The sequence below is a fragment of the Paroedura picta genome, chromosome 3, assembly GCF_049243985.1.
Source record: "Paroedura picta isolate Pp20150507F chromosome 3, Ppicta_v3.0, whole genome shotgun sequence".
NCBI classification, from domain to species: Eukaryota; Metazoa; Chordata; class Lepidosauria; order Squamata; family Gekkonidae; genus Paroedura; species Paroedura picta.
The window spans coordinates 163,517,090-163,538,131 of record NC_135371.1 but is presented as its reverse complement, the minus strand read 5'-3'; the positions used below and the strand labels follow the sequence as shown (position 1 = coordinate 163,538,131).

Here is a 21,042-nt window from a genome sequence, read left to right as displayed (position 1 = left end):
CTCCAGGCCTTCCTGTCCTCTACCATTCCCCGGAGTCCATTTAAGCTCACACTGACTGCTTCAGTGGCTCCATCCAGCCACCTCATTCTCTGTTGTCCCCTTCTTCTTTTGCCCTCGATCGCTCCCAGCATTAGGCTCTTCTCCAGGGAGTCCTTCCTTCTCATGAGGTGGCCAAAGTATTTGAGTTTCATCTTCAGGATCACAGCATTATGAGACCCTAAGGCCACTCCAATCAGTTGCAGTGAATATATTTTCCCAGGTGAATATACTTTCCCACTGTTATACCGCTCAGTCCTTTATGCATGTGCGCACCTATATATTTGGCTGCGAGGTCTTCTGGGTGTTTGTGGGGGGGGGGGGTCCCAAGTGCAAACGGTTCACCCAGCACTAGTTCTTCAAACAGCAGCCTCCCACACCGATGAGTAATGGTTTGTGGATTCCGATGCACCCACTAGAACATTGTCCCCAATGGCTGTGCTTTGTGATCCGGTGCCCCATAAATATGTACATGGGATAAATTAGTGCCAGTTCATACATTCTGGAGAACAAAGGTTGGGTCTGGACGCTGTGTCTTGTGTAAGTGTAACGTGTGAATTGCAGGCTCTCCTCAGTTCCTGCATGCACAGTGCCTGATTTGAATCATGATTGTCGCATATGCAGAGAATCATAGAATCACAGAATCATAGAGTTGGAAGGGGCCATACAGGCCATCTAGTCCAACCCCCTGCTCAACGCAGGATCAGCACAAAGCATCCTAAAGCATCCAAGAAAAGTGTGTATCCAACCTTTGCTTGAAGACTGCCAGTGAGGGGTTCTGATGTTCCTGCTACATCGTTTTCCTAACCTGAAGCCATCTGGTACAGGGATGCTATTTTTTTGAGGGGGGGGACAACATAAGGGACATGGAGGAGAACCCCAACTCACGTGGGTATTGGAAAAAGTGTGCATGTACACAAAGGCTTAAACCTAGAATAAAACTCTTTTGGTCCTAAAAGTACCACTGGACTAAAGCTTTGTTTCCCATGGGACTGTTACACTCAGTATTGTAGGATGGGGAGCTGGACCCGATTTGCATTCTCCATCATGGGTACAGGCTAAAAGTATCTCCTGCCCGTAGTAAACAGTGCAGTCCTAAGGAGAGTTCCACCCTTCTAAGTAACTCTGCTCAGGACTGCAGCAGGAAGAGGGACAGACGATGCCCTCCTTTTACTGACCCAGACTGCATTTTTCCCCATAGAATTCAGCAGAGAACCACCACTGAGCCAGGTGACCTCCTGCATATCCCTGCCCTGGACCCTGAAAGTGCTCACAAAGAGCAAGAACATTAGAAACTGGCTATTTTTAGAGCCATCCTTTATATGTATGGGCATGCAATATAAGTTCATTTACGTAAGAGAGATTTTAAAACAAAATGTGTTCCACAGTCAGCATCTCCCCATCGCACCTGTGAGAAAAGTCACAAATGCCGTTACGTTTTATTAGATGGGGTGACTCTGCTTGAACAAGCGTAACGCGCAAGGCTGCCAAAGATTTCTTTCTCCGGCTGCGCCTTTAGAAGCTGTTCGGCAAACTGAGATCCTCGCTTCTGCGCATCCTCCAACGCGCAGGAAACCTGCTGAAAATTCAGCAGCTTGAGCTGCTTGCCTGAGGCCACCCAGTAAATCTAAGAACCGGGAATTCAAGGAAGTGAGATCATCTTCGGTTTGATGTGAGCTGTAAGGCCGCTGGTGACGTGGGAGGCTTGAACTCAGACCCACGTCTGCATTCTCTCCCCTGAATGACACTGCCAGGTCTGCAGAAGAGGGCTGGAATGCAGGAAGGGTTTCTGTCCCCTTACAAGCTACTCCGTCACCCTTCCTTACCCACGGATCAGACGTAAACATTAATTGTTCATGGTATAGCCCAGGGGTGCCCCAAACTGGCTCCATGGACTACAATTCCCATGAGCCCCTGCCAGCCACAGTTTAGTTTGGCCACCCCTGGTATGGCCTGACCTCAGCAGATCCCAGAAGCTAAGCAGGGACGGTCCTTGGATGGTCTTAAAGTTGTCATTGGACTCTGTCAAGATTAAAGGCTTAGTGCTTTGAAAATCTGCAATAAGATGGGTGTTTGTAACAGGCCCATCTTATGAGTCCTATTAGCTTAGGGCTGATCCTGCATTGAGCAGGGGGTTGGACTAGATGGCCTGTATGGCCCCTTCCAACTCTATGATTCTATGATTCTATGGCCTGTATGGCCCCTTCCAACTCTATGATTCTATGATTCTATGGCCTGTATGGCCCCTTCCAACTCTATGATTCTATGATTCTATGATTCCACCAAAACTGATTCAAAATCTGCAGGGAGCAGGATACTGGGCTTTGGAGCAGGGCCATGATGTTCTCTCAGAAGCTCTGGAGAAGCCGCAGTCTCTCCCAGTAAGATTAATTAATAATATTAATAATGATGAAACAATAACCATAGTGGTTGTTTTTATCATTCACTATTGCTCGAGGTGGCTTATACAAAATCCATAAAAACCGAACGGTAAAGAACGTAACGATCATCAAAATCAACTCACAGCCCGTAAAACGTAGTTACCCGGCATTATCAAAACACGCTGCAGAAAAGCTCATTAAACAATCACCGAACACCTCATCAAAACAGATCACGACTCGGAGAATTAGCCAAAAGCTTTCTGAAACAGGACAGCCGTTCGGCATTTATGAAACCTCCAGAAGAGGCTTTTCATATTTCCTGGACCACAGAAAGCGCCCGTCTCACCTCACAGAAGGGAAAAGACCTTCACAAGAAGATTGCTGAGCTGATGGAAAGTGGTGGGAACGAGAAGCACTGCTTCAGGTATGTGGTCCCAGGCTGTTCATGGCTTTAAAACCAGCACTTTGAATTGAGTCTAGAAACAGACACGGGATACTCGGATTGGAGTCATGTACCTGTAACTCTTAAAAAGCAAGATATTTCTGCATGAAATATCTGGGATGCTTTCAAGAGCCTCCCCACAAAGAGTGTGTTACAGTAGTCCAGTTGGAGTCAGGCCCAGGGAACTGAGTGCTCAGTGGGCAACCTGCTATGCACATCTGATTGACAGTCCTTCACAGAAGCACAGAGTTGGAAGGGGCCACACAGGCCATCTAGTCCAACCCCGATCAGCCCAAAGCATCCTAAAGCATCCAAGAAAAGTGTGCATCCAACCTTTGATTGAAGACTGCCAGTGAGGGGGAGCTCACCACCTCCTTAGGCAGCCTATTCCACTGCTGAACTACTCTGACTGTGAAAAATGTTTTCCTGATATCTAGCCTATTTCGTTGTAGTTTAAACCCATTACTGCACGTCCTTGTGGGGGACCTGAGGACTTCACAACAAACATGAAGTTATGTTCAGAGACAACGGCATCTGGTGGCTTAGACAGACATATATGAGAGTGTCATGAATGTACTGATGACACCCCACTCCAGATCTTCAGATGATCTCATTGAAAGATTGTGTATAAATGCTGAATAGCATAGGGAAGAGGCCTGGAATTTGGGGGGAACACAACAGGATAACTTGGGAGGGGTGGAATCCAAATAATGTTCCTTACAGTTGCTCTTTCTCAAGTGAAGCTACTAACGATCACCACCACACAGCTTAAGTTAGCTCAACTAGTTATTGGGGCCGCTGCAATGCAATTTCCTAAGGACCAGACAGGTTAACATCATGGTAAAGCCATCTACCTCCATAATATGAATGCATCACAGAGGGCAGAAAGCAGGTTTCGATACACCTATTGCCAAGATTCATGGGTAAATTCCCGATATTGATGCTGCCCAACAGAACTCCTCCGTTTTTGTAATCTCTCTTCCCTAGTTCTCCACTACTTTTCTTCCCAGGGACCTGGGACACTAGATAAGAAGAACATAAGTTTAGTCATGCTGGATCAGTCCAATGGCCCATCCAATACAACAATTCATGTCACACAGTGGCCAAAACCCAGGTGCCATCTGAAGAGCTACCAGCAAGACCATAACTTCAGGAGCCCGCCCACTGTGGGGCCCGCCCCAAGCACCAAGAATACAGAGCATCACTGCTGCAGACATAAGAACATAAGCCATATTGGATCAGGCCAATGGCCTACCTAGTCCAACACTCGGTGTCACAACATGAGCATCACTGGCCCAGAAATAACATTCCATTTGTACCTTGTAGCAGGGGTAGTCAACCTGTAGTTCTCCAGACATTCACGGACTACAATTCCCATGAGCCTCTGCCAGCGTTTGCTGGCAGGGGCTCATGGGAATTTTAGTCCATGATCATGTGGAGGACCACAGGTTGACTACCTCTGCTTTGTAGCTAATAGCCTTGAATCATTAGTGGAACATCCTTTCCTAAAGTCTGCACAGAAATGGACCCTCCTGTGAGACTGAGAAGCCAAGGCTGAGGTCTGCCCTCAGACTGTGCGAGTCCTCAGTCACCAGGAAGTTCAGCATAGATCCAACCAACCGCCTTATTTATGATCATCTGCAATGATCAGGGACATTTCAGCAAGCCCCATAGTATCTCACCTAGGGCCACCCCTCTGTGAGGGGCAAAGGTAGTTGTGAATTTCTTGCATTGTGCAAGGGGTTGAACTAGATCAGCTGTGAGGCCCCCACTAGCTGTATGTTTCAACTGGGTGGGGGAACTGATGTGCCAGCACACTGACAGTAGTGCTTTGTTATTGCTGTAAAGCGTAAACACATAAAGAATATGGCGGCTTCCGGCGTTTTCAAGGAGTCACAGCATGCGGTTACTGGTGAAGGGCACACAGTCCCATAACCATTTGGTGGCTTCCAACATTTTCGAAGAGATAGAATCATAGAATCATAGAGTTGGAAGGGATCTCATGGGTCATCTAGTCCTACCCACTGCACTATGGAGGACACTCACAACTCTATCGTTCATCCACTCTAACCTGCCACCCCCTTGAACCTTCATAGAAGCAGCCTCTCCATTAGATGGCTATTCAGCCTCTGTTGAAAAATGTCCAAAGATGGAGAACCCACCACCTCCCAAGGAAGCCTGTTCCACTGAGAAACCGCTCTGTCAGGAACTTCTTCCGGATGTTTAGACGGAATTTCTTTTGAATTAATTCCAATCCGTTGGTTCTGGTTCATCCCTCTAGGGTAAGAAAGAACAACTCTGCTCCATCCTCTATATGGAACCCTTTTAAATATTTGAAGATGGCTATCAGATCCACTATCTGTCGTCTCTCCAGGCTAAACAGACCAAGTTCCCCCAACTTTTCTTCATACGTCTTGGTCTCCAAACCCCTCACCGTCTTTGTTGCCCTCTTCTGGACACACTCCAGTTTGTCTACTTCCCTCTTCAACTGTGGTGCCCAAAACTGAACACAGTAATCCAAGTGAGGCCGAGTCAGAGCAGAGTAAAGCGGTACCATCACCACCTGTGATCTGGACACGATACTCCGCTTAATATAGCCCAAAATCCCATTTGCCTTTTTAGCCACTGAGTCACACTGCTGACTCATGTTCAATGTATGGTCTAAGACTCCTAGATCCTTTTCGCCCATACTACTCCCAAGACAAGTCTCCCCCATCCTATATTGGTGGAGATGGTTTTTCTTACCTAAATGCAGAACCTTACGTTTGTCCCTATTGAATTTCATTTTATTCACTTTAGCCCACTTCTCGAGCCTATCAAGATCATCCTGTATTGTGATTCTGTCTTCTGTTGTGTTTGCCACCCCTCCCAGTTTAGTATCGTCTGCAAATTTAATAAGTATCCCCTCTAATCCCTCATCCAAATCATTCATAAATACGTTGAACAACACAGGCCCCAGGACAAGCGCCCGGTTGTAGATTGGAAACATATATGATCCCGTAAGCAATTTGGTGTCTTCAAACATTTCTGAAGAGGCGACATAACAGCCCAGTTGTGAGTGGGAGCACAACTACCACAAATCGTTCCAACATGTTAATTTCCGTGATGCGTTCCCAAGCCTCTGTAGTGGCTTTACGCCAGCACAAACAATTAGGCTCAATTTGCTGGCCCACAGCTGATCTGGGACATCTTGCACAATGCCTGTAAGCCTCCTCTCTAGTGTTGGTCCTTACAATGGTTCACTTCGCCTTCCAAATCTCTCTTCCAATAATGGTTGACTTCATCCGGGCATAAGGCATTGACATACCGAATGGTGGTGAATAATGGTCCCCTGGATCTCTGCCTACAATGCTTATTGCAATACTCTGTTCAAAAAATTTTAAGTGTAATTCAGGATCTGGTCTTTGTCATGCACACGAACACGGTCACGAGATCTGCCACCAGCAACTCCATTCTTTATGCCTTCCAGGCCTACAAAACCGGAGATCTCAAGAACTTGAACATCTGGTGGAATATCATTTGGTCCCTGCGAATGAGATGCAAACATCTGGTCCATCTGGTCCAATGTTGCTCGATGCTAAGGGAGATGTGATTCTGCCCTGGAGATTGTAAGCCCTCTGGGCCACCCCGCCAAGCCTCCGTGACATCTTGGGATGGGGCATCTGAGAATGATGTTCCCGATTCTGTAGGGTAGGGTTTTCAAGACAAGGGGCTCTCCAAGGTGATTTGGGGCCTCCAATCAAAACTCTAGCTAGGACTGTGCCTGCTTAGCTTCCAAGATCAGGCTAATCTGGTCAGCAGGTCATTCTTTACCTTTCACTAAAAGTTTATCTGATGCATCTCTTCCCCCCCTCCATGTCTCTCAGAAGACAGCAGATCCATCTCCTGCCTCTCCCAAGGTTTCTTTGCTTCACCAGTGGAATTGTATTCCCTAAAGCAGGGGTAGTCAACCTGTGGGCCTCCAGATGTCCATGGACTACAGGTTGACTACCCCTGCCCTAAAGCAGAGGTTCCCAACAAGGTTCCTGGGGACACCATGGGAGTCACCATCACGTTTCCTGATGTCCACTAAGGGTTTTTAGGAAACGGGTAGGGCCTGGTGGTCTCTGCTTTCCCACTGGCAACCTGATAAGGTGTGCAACTTAAAATAACATTTTGGCTTAAGGCTGCCATTCCTATGTTGGTTTTATCCTTTCTCTGTCTCCTCTTTCTCACTCAGTGTAGTGGTTAAGAGCGGCAGCTTCTAAGCTGGAGTGCTGGGTTTGATTCCTCCCTCTTCCTCCATGTGCAGCCAGCTGGGTGACCTTGGGCCAGTCACAGTGCTGTCTGAGCTGTTCTCGCAGAGCTGTCCTGTCAGGGCTCTCTCAGCCCCACATGCTGCGGGGAGGGAAGGCGATTGTAAGCCATTTTGAGACTCCTTAGGGTAGTGAAAAGCAGGGCGTGAATAAAACTCTTCTTTTTTTTTAAGTTCGAACCCAGGATGTCTTTTATTTGTGGGCTTATGAAAACATCATACAGACCTTATAAAAACAGTGTCTGGTTTTATAGGATGCACCAAAAGGTGTTCCCCATCACACACTATGGCACATTGATAATATTGTACAACAAAAACATGTTTTCATACAACATACAACTGAATAAGCAGTAAGGTCTGTATGTTGTTTTCATAAGCCTTTTTCACAGTGTATTCCAGGGGTAGTCAAACTGCGGCCTTCCAGATGTCCATGGATTACAATTCCCATGAGCCCCTGCCAGCAAATGCCACAGTTTGACTACCCCTGGTATTCATATTTTGGTCTGTTCCCTAGTTGTGATCCACAGCTTTTTATTTATTTAATTTACAGCAGGAGGTGTTTGTGTGTGCATGCACACTAGCTTCTATATTTCATTAAAGCAGCTCCACATTAGGGTTGCCAACCTCCAGGCGATGGCTGGAGATTTCCTGCTATTAGAAACGGTCTCCAGGCAACCGAGATCAGTTCACCTGGAGAAAATGTGAATTTTTCAGAAGGTGGACTCGGAGGTATTATACCCCCGTTGAAGTCCCCCCCCCCACCTCCCCAAACCCCACCATCCTCAGGTTCCACACTCAGAATCTCCAGGTAATTCCCAACCCAGAGCTGGCAACCCTAAGGGGCCCAGATACAGAGACGTTAGAGCCGATGCATGCCGCCAACATGGAAATCCTGAATATCAGAAGCTACGCCGGTCTTGATAGGGCACCAGCACTGCCATTCCATTCATGGTGAGAACAAGGTGAAGGAGGAAGAGGTTTCCCTGCATCAGATTCCAGTCTAAGGAGTGTTTCTTTAAAAAAATATAATAATAAACTATTTTTATTTTGCCAAACAATATGAATTCTGCATAGCTACTTCCCACTATTTACATTTCTGGCAGCTCCAGCGAGACCCAAAGAATGGAAGCTCAGCCAGGGGGAGATTTGTTGTAATATTTTGGTTGGTTGGTGAAGTTCTTCAGTAATCCCCGAATTAATGCAATGTTGTCGTTTTTTCCCCTAATCAACCCACCCAGGGTGGATTCAGGTCCTCAAATGAGAGGGGTGAGGCCTGTAGGCCTGCTGTGGGAATTCTCTGTTCAGGACTCTCAGCAATTTTCTAAATTCGGTTCTCAGAGAAACGGGAGATCCCTGCGGATGTTCCAGGTTGGGAAAACCTCACGGGAGGAAAGACAGATGGTCCGGTTCTGTATAAAGTACTGTATAAAGTACTGTCATGTGTCCCTTGATCCCCCCCCCCCCCTTACTCGTTTTGCTAGTCTGGTTTGGCACTTAGTCTTATAGATTAACACCACCTTTTTTCCCCAGCCTCCCCGCGTTCGTTTCTGCAGCATTGTTGTGCAATACACAAAAGCGCCCGCGAGCATGTGCAAAGTACTTTTCCATTGCTGCGGCACTGCCGCATTCTGTCCCTATTTCTTCCTTTTGAGACAGCTGCGAGCGCCAGCCCTGCCGTTTTACTGGGAACGCAGCCAAGGAGCACGCGTGGAGGTGTGTTTGAAGTGCGTATTTCAGAGCGGCACTCCCAAAAACTGCTGCTAAGGATTGTAAATAAATAATGAACCCAGCATCCGTAGTTCTACGTCCCTGCTCACATTCGGGGCTGAGCACACAAACTCAAGTCAGAAACGGTTTGAAACGATGCCGGGTTAGGTGATGTGAGAGGTTTTGTGTAGCGGCGTGACCCGAGGCGTCCACACCTCTTAAGGGGTCTTCTGCACCCCTGTGCCATAGGTAGCCAGTGTGGTTTACGGGTTACAGTATAAGGCCTAGAACCTGGGAGACCCAGGTTCAAATCCTGACTAAGGCATCGAAGCTTGCTGGGTGACCTTGGGCCTGTCACCCGCTCTCAGCCTCACTGGATTGTTGTGAGAATAACATGGTGAAGGTGAGAATGCTGTCAACAATTGTAGTTCCCCGTTGGGAAGAAAATACGTCCCTAGCCTGGAGGGCTCTTCACTTAGCAAATACCAACTTGCTGACAGTCCCCGGCCCCATGGAGGCGCGCTTGGCCTATAAATTGAAATATAAATTCAAGTGGGATGAAAATGAAAGCCATGAAAACAAACTATTCCCTGCTACTTATTAGCGAACGCTGGCAGGTGCTCATGGGAACTGTAGTCCATGGACATCTGGAGGGCCGCAGTTTGACTACCCCCCCCTCTCTCAAACACATACAGGCCATCTTCCCAAATGGGCAAAGAAAGGATGGTTACACTCGGTCGCTAACAAGAGCTTCTCTGCACGCGTGCAAAGGGCTGGCCGCCGCTCGGTCTGGAAAGCAGGCTTCCCGGTGGTCCCGTTTTGCAGGGCTGGAAGGGCCGGCCGGGTGGGCTTCGGTCCTGTTCTGGTCCCGTCCTGCAAGGGAAGCCGTGCAGCAGGCGTCGGTTTTGCACGCCGGGTCAGCCCGCCTGCCTGCCTCCCCGCTGGCCGCCCGGGCCGGGGCTTGCCCCGCGAGCGAGAGAGCGAGCGATGGAGCCGAGCGCGCTCTTGGGCCGCCTCGCAGCGCTGCCATTATCGGCTCCCAAGTCATAACAAACGCGTCGAGAACACCCACCTCGCTGGGAAGGGCCGCGGGCGGGCGGCAAAACCGGAGCGCGGAGCCCCGGACGGGACGGGAGGGAAGGGAAGGCGGACTCTGCAGCCGCCTGCAGCCGCGGGGAGAGGGAGGGAGGGCAGGGCTTCCCCGGGGAGGGAACCCCGCCCGCAGCCCATCGCCTTGCGATTTAGAAACCCGTTTCTTCCTCCCCCCCACGCCCCGGCTGATCTCCACGCGAGAGGCGGTTGTGTGAATCTGCCTTTTGGGAGAGGGATTGCTGCTCTTGGCCCACTTGTAATCGTATAGCTCTTTGGGCTGATCCTGCGTTGAGCAGGGGGTTGGACTAGATGGCCTGTATGGCCCCTTCCCACTCTAGGATTCTGTGATTTCCACTTTTTTTTTGGGGGGGGGGGTAAGGGAGCTCCCTATCCTCCACCCACCCACCCTCAGTTGGATTTTGGCAAGGGAAGCAGAAAGGGAAACTGCTTAGCTCTCCCTCCCCCACCAGCGCCCCCTCCGTCGCTCACATATAAAATTATTTGTTTCTCTTTCCAAACCTAGAAGCAGAGCTGTTTTTTTATACCCTGCTTTTTACTGCCCAAAGGAGTCTCACAGCGGTTTACAATGTCTTCCCTTCCTCTCCCCACCTCTATGAGGTAGGTGGGCTGAGAGAGCTCTGAGAGAGCTGTCCCTGGCCCAAGGTCACCCAGCAGGCTGCATGTGGAGGAGGAGTGGAGAATCAAACCCGATTCTCCAGATTAGAGGCTGCAGCTCTTGAGCAGTGCACCATGCTGGCTGACTTAAGCTTCTTTCCCTGGCACCTTTGCGCCAAACTGTTGTTCTGGATAGGATGAGAGGCCTTTTCTGTGATTTGATGGGATCTGTGTTATAAGACGGTTGCTAGTCTTCAGGTGATGGCTGGAGAGTTGGGGTGACCACTGACCTCCAGGCCACAGAGTTCACCTGGAGAAAATGGCTAATTTGGATGGTGGGCACTCTAGTATTATACCCCAACTAGGGTAAAGTGACCAGATTGTCCCACTTTTGGAGGGACATGTGGGGGGCACCTGGCAAATTGTACTTATGTTGAAATTAAAAATATATATATTACAATACTATTTTTGCGTTCTATGTGTTCTATGAAAATTTTTGTTGCTCCATATAGACCACATTTTTAATCAAGACCCCCCCCCCACACACACACACACACACTTTACCAATGTTAAAATCTGGTCACCTTAAACTAGGGGCCAAGTCAGCTGCAGGCAGCTCTTAGGGAACTCACTGGTAGGGGCAGCTCTCACACAGCAGGGATCTGCAGCCTCCGAGCCTCATAGGGAAGTGGAAGGAGGAGGGGGTGGTCAGGGATGGGGGATGGAAGCCGATTGGCTGGCCGCTGGACAGACAGGCAAGCCGGTTGGAGGAGGAGGCGCTCAGGGGTGGGATAACCGCCCAGAGTGGGTGTTAAGCACTGAGTGGCACTTAAACCATGAGACCAGCTCCTCCTCCAAGGCCTTACCAGAAATATATTATGTGGAACAGATTAAGTCCCCCCCCCCATCCCCATCCCCTGCCCTCCTTAGTTTCCACCCCCCCCCCCCAAATCTCCAGATATTTCCCAGCAGGCAGCTGGCAGTCCATGTGCTATAGCCAGGGCTTCAGTCAACACTGGATTCATTAGCTCTGGCCAAGAAAAAGAGACGAGAACTGGAGATACACCTAAAGGCTCCTAACCAAAGCTCTTCAAGTCTAAATTTTTGTGAGGAAAGGTTCCTCAGAAAAGGTGATGCTGGATTAAAATGTGTTGGTCTTCAGGGTGTCCCTGTCAAATGACAGAGTTCTGTTTTGCGTGCCAGGTTTGTTTTTTTACATATACTCAGAAAGCATGTTTTCCTCAGTCATGAGCCATGAGCCCAGAGCCGTAGGGAAGGGCGGTATAAATAAACAAACAAATAAAGTTGCCAACCTCCAGGCAGGGCCTGGAGAGCTCCAAAATTCCTCTGGAGAAAATGGCTGATTTGGAAGATGAACTTTATAGCATTGTCCTCTGCTAAGGTCCCTACCCAGATCTGCCCTCTTCAAGGCTGCAGCCCCAAATCTCCAGGAATTTCATCCTTTGCCCTAGATCTGCCCCCTTTATCTGAGACATGCACCCCAATTAAGCAGGCTCCAGCTCTGGCGCTTCCTGGTTTAGTACTTCAAACACCTGGGAAGGGCAGTATTGGAGAAATAAAAAACATCACAATTCCACCTGTAGAAAATTGGCTGTGAACTAAACGGCAATCTCTGAAAGAAAAATTTTGGAAAACAGTTTTCCAGGACAATTCTGCAAGGAACTGGTAACTTGCTTGGCCATGTGATTTTTCCCCTTGTAATAGTGTTGATATTGAAAGTAAGCCTGGAGAAAAGGAGGTTGAGAGGGGACATGATAGCCCTCTTTAAGAATTTGAAAGGTTGTCACTTGGAGGAGGGCAGGATGCTGTTCCCATTGGCTGCAGAGGAGAGGACAGGCAGTAATGGGTTTAAACTTCAAGTACAACGATATAGGCTAGATATCAGGAAAAAGATTCTCACAGTGAGAGTAGTTCAGCAGTGGAACAGGCTGCCTAAGGAGGTGGTGAGCTCCCTCTCACTGGCAGTCTTCAAGCAAAGGTTGGATACACACTTTTCTTGGATGCTTTAGGATGCTTAGGGCTGATCCTGCGTTGAGCAGGGGGTTGGACTAGATGGCCTGTCTGGCCCCTTCCAACTCTATGATTCTATGATTCTAAGCCCTGACATTGAATGGCTCAGGCCAGCTTGATGTTGTCAGATCTCAGAAACTAAGCAGGGCTGGCCATGGTTAGTTTTGGGATGGGAGGCCATCCAAGGAAGTCCAGGGTCGCTAGGCAGATGAAAGTCATAGCCAACCAGTTCAGCTAGTCCCGTGGTTCTCAACCAGCGGGTCTGGACCCCTTTGCGGGTCAAATGACCCTTTCACAGGGGTTGCTGCAGGGCAAGCAGCTTGAGGAGGGGGTACCATCCACACAACAGCCTTGCGGGGTAGATAGAGATAAAGCGGTGGGACAAGAGGCAGAACTGAACTGAGAAACCCTGGGGAAAAACCAATTTATATACAATCATGAACAGTGGATCTTCACGCCATTGCTCAGTTTTGGTTGAATTTCTGTGAAAAAACCCTTGCATAATTTTATGGTTGGGGGTCAACACAACATGAGGAACTGTATTAAAGGGTCGCGGCATTAGGAAGAGAACCACTGAGCCACACTTGCCTAGGGGGAGAGGGAAGAATGGTTTGAAATACCCCAATACTACAATACTAGGAGGAGCACGGGACTGTCTCCTTAGCTGTGCATTTCATGAATGTTGGCGGGGATTTGTAGTAGCCTGTTTCCCTTTTGTAATGCACTCTTTCTTCTGGCGAGCTCGACACTTTACCCCCTGTGTCTCCACGTCTCCTTCTGATGCATGTGTCCACATCTTGGATTTGACTGGCAGCGGTCCTTGTCATTTGTGTACATGGAGTTATTTTTGCAGTAGTCTTGGCGAGTTGGTACACGGGCATTTATTCGCTGACTTGGTTTATAGTCTGCCCTTCTGGCTGGGACTCAAGACGGATTATCCAATTGAAAAACCATGCAATCAGAGCCATGTAATACACACAATAAACACGGCCATAAAGCTGGATTATAAACTGAGAAGAACGCTGCCATAAAAAAAAAAACAGTATCCTACATGCAATAAAGCTGGAATAGAGCATTAGAAAACAATGCAAGCAAAAAGGTATGTGATAAACCACACTATGAAACCCCCCCCCTAGAGTTTTTTTATATATATGTTTTATTTTCATAAAGATAGAAATATAGGATAGAGACAATGTAAGTTATTAATACAGAGAATAGTAAAATATAGTCTTCGTTTGGAGAACAACCCTCCCCCCCCCCCCGTTTATCTTATCTTCAGTTTCATTTTATGCATTCTGCAGAACGATGGAAGTGCACAAGCTGTAACAGAATGTGCAAATATGTTTTATTTATTTATGGCAGCTGTTGCTCCTACCCATTTGAAGGGTGAAGCCAAGAGAATGAGAAGGAAACACTGACCTATGTCAAAGAGTGCTAGCCACTGCACATCTTTATCAGAGGCCATCAAGAACAAGTCCATGTGACAATGAACAGGAACTGTGTACATTTGCCTGATCAATACAATCCTCCTAACCTATTAGATGATAAATTAGACACACTGGCCAGTGAGGATGAAAAATTCCAAATGAAAATAATTAAACAAGGGATTGAATAATCTATAGGAGGTCAGATGTTCTGCATGTTTTCTCGCCATATACAGGCACCATGCGCATTGCGCAGGAAGGCTGCATGATGCTTTGCTAACGCCGGGCATTTTTATGCGCTTTCCAAGATGTCCAGTGAATGTCCACGTTGGCTGGTTTATGCATATTTTTTCATTCGGTTGACGTTGACTACAAGGTGTGAACTTTCACATGTGCACGACAGTGGGTTTGGATCAGTTGTTGAATTTACACAGGCAGAAATGTTTTCACCTGTGGAACATGACTTTCTCCCCACCCCAATCCTGCTACCATCAAAATCCCCCCACCCCTCAATGCTGTTCCTTGGGGTTCTACCTCCCAAGATGAGCATTTGGGGAAAGGAGAGAAAGTTGCATTCAGCAGACAGAAATCCGTGCATCTGCAGAAATATTCCAGTAGATCCAGCCACAGGCATGTCTGAATGAATGTCTAGATCAGTGGTTCTCAACCTGGGGGTCGGGACCCCTTTGGGGGTCGAACGACCCTTTCACAGGGGTCAAGGCAGGGCAAGCAGCTTGGCCCGGGGCCTGGCACCCACACAACAGCCTTGCGGGGTAGATCAAGATAGAGCGTTCATCTGTCTGGAGCAGTGGAAAAGAACAAGATCGGCATGGTGGGACAAGAGGCAGAACTGAACTGAGAAACCCTGGAAAAAAAATCAATTTATAACCAATCATGAACAATGGATCTTCACACCATTGCTCATCTTTGGTTTAATTTCTGTGAAAGAACCCTTGCATAATTTGATGGTTGGGGGTCACCACAATATGAGGAACTGTATTAAAGGGTCGCGGCATGAAGACGATTGAGAACCACTGGACTAGATGCACTTTTATTTATTCTAAAAATGTGTATGGGACCTTTCTTCCATAAGGCATAACAAAATGGCTAACAACAGCTGCAATAGCAGCCATAAAACATATTAACCACCAAATGCCGAGACCAGTTTTTAAAAATCCCATTGGTGGCAGAAACGGCTGTGAAGTAACAGGTGGTTTTGGGTGACCTGTCATAGGGTTTTCACGGCAAGAAACAGAGGTGGTTTGCCAGTGACTGCCTCTGCATAGCGACCCTGGACTTCCTTGGTGGTCAGTGTCCCATCCAAGAACTAACCAGGAATGAGCCTGCTTGGTTTCCAAGATCTGGTAAGGCTAGGCTAGCCTGAATTCCGCACATGTTGGATAATGCACTTTGAACATTCATTGAAAGTGCATTATTCTGTGTGTGCAGACAGGCCAGGGAAAAAGTCTGTTACCTGATATCAAAAAGACAACTGAGTCGATAGCATGGGTGCCTCAGGGTACCAGCTGCCTAACCTCTGAAGATGGGTGGGGGAGGCACCCAGAGCAGAGCCTCTGAAGATGATCTTAAGAAACAAACCAGGTCTTTCTTATTCATTCATTCATTCATTCATTCATTCATTCATTCATTCTTTCAGGGAAGGTGAAGTGTAGCTTGATTATAACTCATTTCATGGTTATATACAGCACTTACAATTGTGCCCGGAAACAGAACAAAAGTTATTTTAATCCCAGCAAAACAAATCCTGATTAACAACATAGTGGTTGTGTCCCAAACCAACAGATGTTCCCAAATAATCTTCAAAGTGCAGTTCTGCAATCTAGCGCATCAACAAAAGTTACACTGAATGTTACCAGAGTGTGGATTGCTGTAGAAAACTCGGTCCAGATGAGGCTGGGTTCAATTCCGTGCTCCCCCACATGCAGCCAGCTGGGTGACCTGGGCTCGCCACAGCACTGAGAAAGCTGTTCTGACCGGGCAGTGATATCAGGGCTCTCTCAGCCTCGCCCTCCTCACAGGGGGTCTGTTGTGGGCAGAGGAAAGGGAAGGCAAATGTAAGCCGCTTTGAGACTCCTTCAGGTAGAGAAAAGCAGCATATAAGAACAAACTCTTCTTCTTCCTTAGTAATATCAGGGCTCTCTCAGCCTCACCTCCCTCACAGGGGGTCTGATGTGGGGAGAGGAAAGGGAAGGCATCTTTTCCCTCATGGTTACAAGTTTAGATATCGCCTCAGTCGTGTGTTAAATAGTGTTGTATTAAACAGAACCCTGTTGAAAATGACTCCTGCCACATTTGGATGCTGGAAGCCAGGTTCAAACGTTCAGCTGTCAAACTCTTGGGAGCTTCCCTGTGCTTGGAGGTTAGCCATAGTTATAGCTAGGTATTTATACCCTGATTTTCTTCCCCGTGGGACCCAAAGTGGCTTACTCCACCGTTCTTCCGTGCTGTTTTACCCTCACAGCAACCCTGTAAGGTAGGTTAGGTGGAGGGAGAATGGTCCAAGGCCTCTCGGTGAGCTTCTGTGGCAGAGCAGGGATTTAAAACCAGGGCCAATTCTGCAACTGTTGGATAATGCACTTTCACTGTGTTTTTGCGGCTGGATTTTCCTGTGCGGAACAGGAAAATCCACTTTTAAAGGGCATTGAAAGCACATTATCAAACAAGTGCAGAATGGGCCCAGGTCTCGCAAACCATACTCTGACACCACCCACGACAACCTGCAGGTTGTAGCTAAGTGCTCAGATTGACAAGGCTGGATTCCTTAACAGTGTGAAGCAGCTCTTGGCCTGATGTGTTTCTCAGGCACGGCACAAGTAGCCTATGAAGCACGAAATATACTTTGTACATGGCTGTTAGTTCTGCGTTTCTCTACACATTCTTGCCTACTAAGGCCGTGGAAAATTGGTGGGATCTGTGCAGTTCAAGGATATTCCAGCTCATTTTTCCCTGAAGTTTATTTTTATTTTGAAAGAAGTAGAGTTGGGGTTTCGTACCCCGCTTCTTATTGCCCGACGGAGTCTCAAAATGGATGGCGATTGCCTTCCCTTTCCTCTCCCCGCAACAGACACCCTGTGAGGGAGGTGAGAGCTCTGAGAGAACTGCGACTGGCCCAAGGTTACCCAGCTGGCTGCATGTGGAGGAGCGGAGAATCAAACCCGGTTCTCCTGATTAGAGGCCCCCACTCTTAACCACTGCACCAAGCTGGCTCTCAGACTGGGTTTGATAGAAGGCTGCAGGATATTAGACTGTTCTGGTATTCAAGTCATTCATTTCATTTCATTTATATCTCACTTTTCAAAAAAATACTCAAAATGGCTTGCAGCTTTGTCCCACAACGTCCCTAGTGAGGTAAATTGGGCTGAGAATTTGCGACTGGTCCAAAGTTCCCCTACACCAGGGGTTGTCAACCTGCGGTCCTCCAGATGTCCATGGACTACAATTCCCATGAGCCCCTGCCAGCAAATGCTGGCAGGGGCTCATGGGAATTGTAGTCCATGGACATCTGGAGGACCGCAGGTTGACTACCCCTGCACTACAGTATGTCTGCCACCTCTGTGTTGGGGAATACCTGGGGACTGAAGGGGTGGAGCCCAAGGAGGGTGGGGCTCAGGCGGGGAGGGACCAACGGGGTGTAGAACTGTAGAGCAGGCTTTCTCAATCCCCTCAACCCTGGGGTTTCTTGACGGCCCCGGAAAGGTTTCTGCGTGGGAGGCATTAACTTGGGGCGAACGAGCTGGAGGGCGGCTGTTTTGAAGCAAAAAGGCACATCTGGTAGCGCTTCATCATAATGTGAATCAAATGTTACAGGGGATCCCACGCAAACTGAGGCACTCCATGGAAGGCCAGCCCCTGGGCGGGCGGGGTGAAAATTCCGCCTCTTAGGATCAATGCAGACTTGGACTGGGAAATCCACATCCAGAGCCCCGGGGAATTTTGAAAAATTGGGTTCACGGGTGCACCAGACCTGAGATTTCAGTTTTTAAAATCATTGACAGGAGCATCGGTCACATATCTCCAAATGTGCATCAAGTTCTGTCCTTAGAATTCACACGGAGAGTTAAGATCTTCAGGAACTGTTGTGCAAATGCAAAAGTAGGGAGGGGAGATGGCACCATTTCTGAGCTCTGCCGCCGTAGTGGAAGATGACCAGATTGTCTCACTTTTGGAGGGACCTCTGGGGGCACCTGGCAAATTGTACTTATGTTGAAATTAAAAATATATATATTACAATACTATTTTTGCATTCTATGCGTTCTATGAAAATTTTTGTTGCTCCATATAGATCAAATTTTTAATCAAGAACCCCCCCCTCCGTCAATGGTGTCCCGCTTTACCAATGTTAAAATCTGGTCACCTTACCGTAGTGTAGTGGTTAGAGTGCTGAGCTAGGATCCGGGAGAAGCAAGTCTTTCTCTTATAATTGTCATAAAAGCCTGACATTGGGTTGAAGGAAGACCCAGCTAGAGGGGTCAGGAGCCATGCTTCCCTTTACCTGCTCTCCCAGCCCACACATAAATCCTGCCCTTTTTTCGGGGGGGGGGGGATGCAATTTTAATTTTTATTATAATTAAAGAAACGGAATATAGAAAAAGAAATAGAGAGCTAATTTCAGTTATCCACACCATCCATAAAATTAGTTACTCAGATACTAGAGAGCAGTCCCGACGATAATAAAATTCTTCCGGGGGTTAAACAGGAAAATCTGCTTCTAAAGTGTATGGAAAGGACATTATCCAACATGTGCAAAATGAGCCCCAGACTATCCAGGTCAAGGTGGGATAAAATATAGGTACACTTTCGGTGATGCACTTGTCATTGCTGTACTCCTTGCTCCCTCTGCTGGGACAAAGGAGGAATTGCTGGCTGTTGAGACTCAGCAAATAAAATGATGAAAACTGATGCAGTTCGTAACCGGAGCCTGCTGCTGCAGTGTATTTCGGCATCCACACGGTTGGCAGGAGTGAAAATAACTTGCATTCCCAATTGCCTGTCTTGTGAGAGCTCAAAGAGAAAGGTGGCCACTTTCTTCTAGGTACATCCCAGCCACTGTTCGTGCGCAGGGTTGCCCATCTGTCTCTGATTCTGCACAGCAACTCGCGGTAAAAAAATTAAGCAAGCAGAAGTTCCCCTCACCCTTTTCCAAAGCCACTAGAAGCAGCGCCTGCTTAATCTGTGCGGAATCTGTTTGACCTATCTTAATAGAAGAGTACATAAGCACTCCAGAAATTCTGCTTAGGGGCAGATTTTTAACAGTTGTTTTGCTATTTCATCATCATCATCATCATCATCAATATATTGCTCCTCGCTGTATGTAGGTTTGGGGCGTTTCACAATACGCGTTAGTTGTACATTATCTGTAAAAAAACACAGCTTAAAACATTATTTAAAACTTACGAGTTGAGTATTTCTGACGATTTACTTAAGAGAGGGTGATACCATGACTGGGACTAGTCATAGAACACATACATTTGGGATTAAGGATAACCTTCGAATGCCTAGCCAAAATACAATGAGAACTCTTCAAGGGCCAGCTTAGTTTAGTGATTAAGAGCGGTGGCTTCTAATCTGGGGGGCCGGTTTTGATTCCCCACTCCTGTGCACGCAGCCAGTCTCAGTTCTCTCAGAACTCTCTCAGCCTCACCTCCCTCACAGGGCATCTGCTGTGGGGAGAGGAAAGGTGGGCAATTGTAGGCTGTTTTGAGACTCCTCCGGGGAGTAGAAAGCAGGGTATAAGAAAACCCGCTCTTCATCTTCTTCTCTTGAGCTACCATGACAGTGGATTTCCCAGTGTCGGTCTTTCCAGGTTTCTGACCAAGCCGCATCCTGTCTCTTGCAGATCTGGATCCCTCAGCAAGAACAGGGCCTCTTCCTTGCCTGCCTCATCCTGTCGCAAAGCAGATGTGTCCATGACAGCGCCCAGCTCCTGATGAACCATGTTCAACCCAATGAATCCGCCAGTCAACAACTACGTGGAACACTGCTACCTTCGGCCGCTCCATGGGCAGAGCCAACCCAGCAGCATGGTGGAAGGTCGGTGTCCCTGTCCCTGCCAGTCTGTGGTCTAGGTCAGGGGTAGTCAACCTGTGGTCCTCCAGATATCCATGGGCTACAATTCCCAGGAGCCCCTGCCAGCATTTGCTGGCACGGGCTCCTGGGAATTGTAGTCCATGGACATCTGGAGGACCACAGGTTGACTACCCCTGGCCTAGGGATCCTACATGTGGCCTGGATCCAGCGATGTGCAAGCGGAAACGTAAAGAACGCAATTCCGCTTATGCAAAATCTTATGCATTGCCAAGCAATTTTCCCCTTCTATCTTTCACTGCCCAGAAAAGACTTGTGTAACATCTAATGTGAGTGAAGAAGCGGCTGGAGATACACAGGGTTTCTGTTAGCAGAAGGACTAGTAGGAGGCTTTGCGGATCGGTTCACTCGCGGAAGATCTCCAGGACAAAATCCCTTCCTGTTTCTTACGGCTCACTCTGTTCTCTTGCAGGAATCAACGACTTGCCGTATTACCACCAGGCCAACTCTATGGGGAACCACCACAACTATGGGGCGGCCCCCGGAAGTGAGCTCCCTGCTCATACTGATGGTGAGGCTAGAGCAATGATCCCCAAACTGGCTCCCATTCATTTCTTGGTTAGAGCGCTGCTTCTCAAGAGCAAGGAGCCCATCCTCCCTTTCCTCCATCTCATTGGAGCAGGTAGTGCTTCACAAGAAACTTTCCATTTTAGCTTGGCTCGGAGATTGCACTAGGAGCAAACCGTGGTTCTTTGTGAACAGCCAAGCCACAAACTGTGGTTTGTTCTCTTGCCTCAAACCGGAGAGCGCTAACTGTGGTTTGCCATTTGAAAGAAATAGCAGGTTTGCCACTGGTTATTTTCCAAGTCACATGAGAAGGGAGAAGGAAGGGAAGAGGGGGCCACACAAGAAAAAGGGGCCAAGGCTCATTAATATCATGGTTCTTTGTTTTGTGTGACTTGTTATGTGATGTCC

The 21,042-nt window shown here is 47.9% G+C and overlaps 1 protein-coding gene across 2 annotated transcripts in view; it reads left to right on the top strand.

Annotated features, from left to right (window-relative positions):
* The window catches only part of GLI1 (GLI family zinc finger 1), a 153,790-nt gene that overhangs the window by 104,891 nt on the left and 27,857 nt on the right, over nucleotides 1-21,042 (top strand). For both annotated transcript variants that reach the window (XM_077329195.1, XM_077329196.1), the window contains exons 2-3: nucleotides 19,880-20,073; nucleotides 20,540-20,638. In XM_077329195.1, coding sequence (XP_077185310.1) covers nucleotides 19,977-20,073; nucleotides 20,540-20,638 — 196 coding nt within the window. In that variant the 5' untranslated portion in view covers nucleotides 19,880-19,976. The remainder of the gene's footprint in view (nucleotides 1-19,879; nucleotides 20,074-20,539; nucleotides 20,639-21,042) is intronic.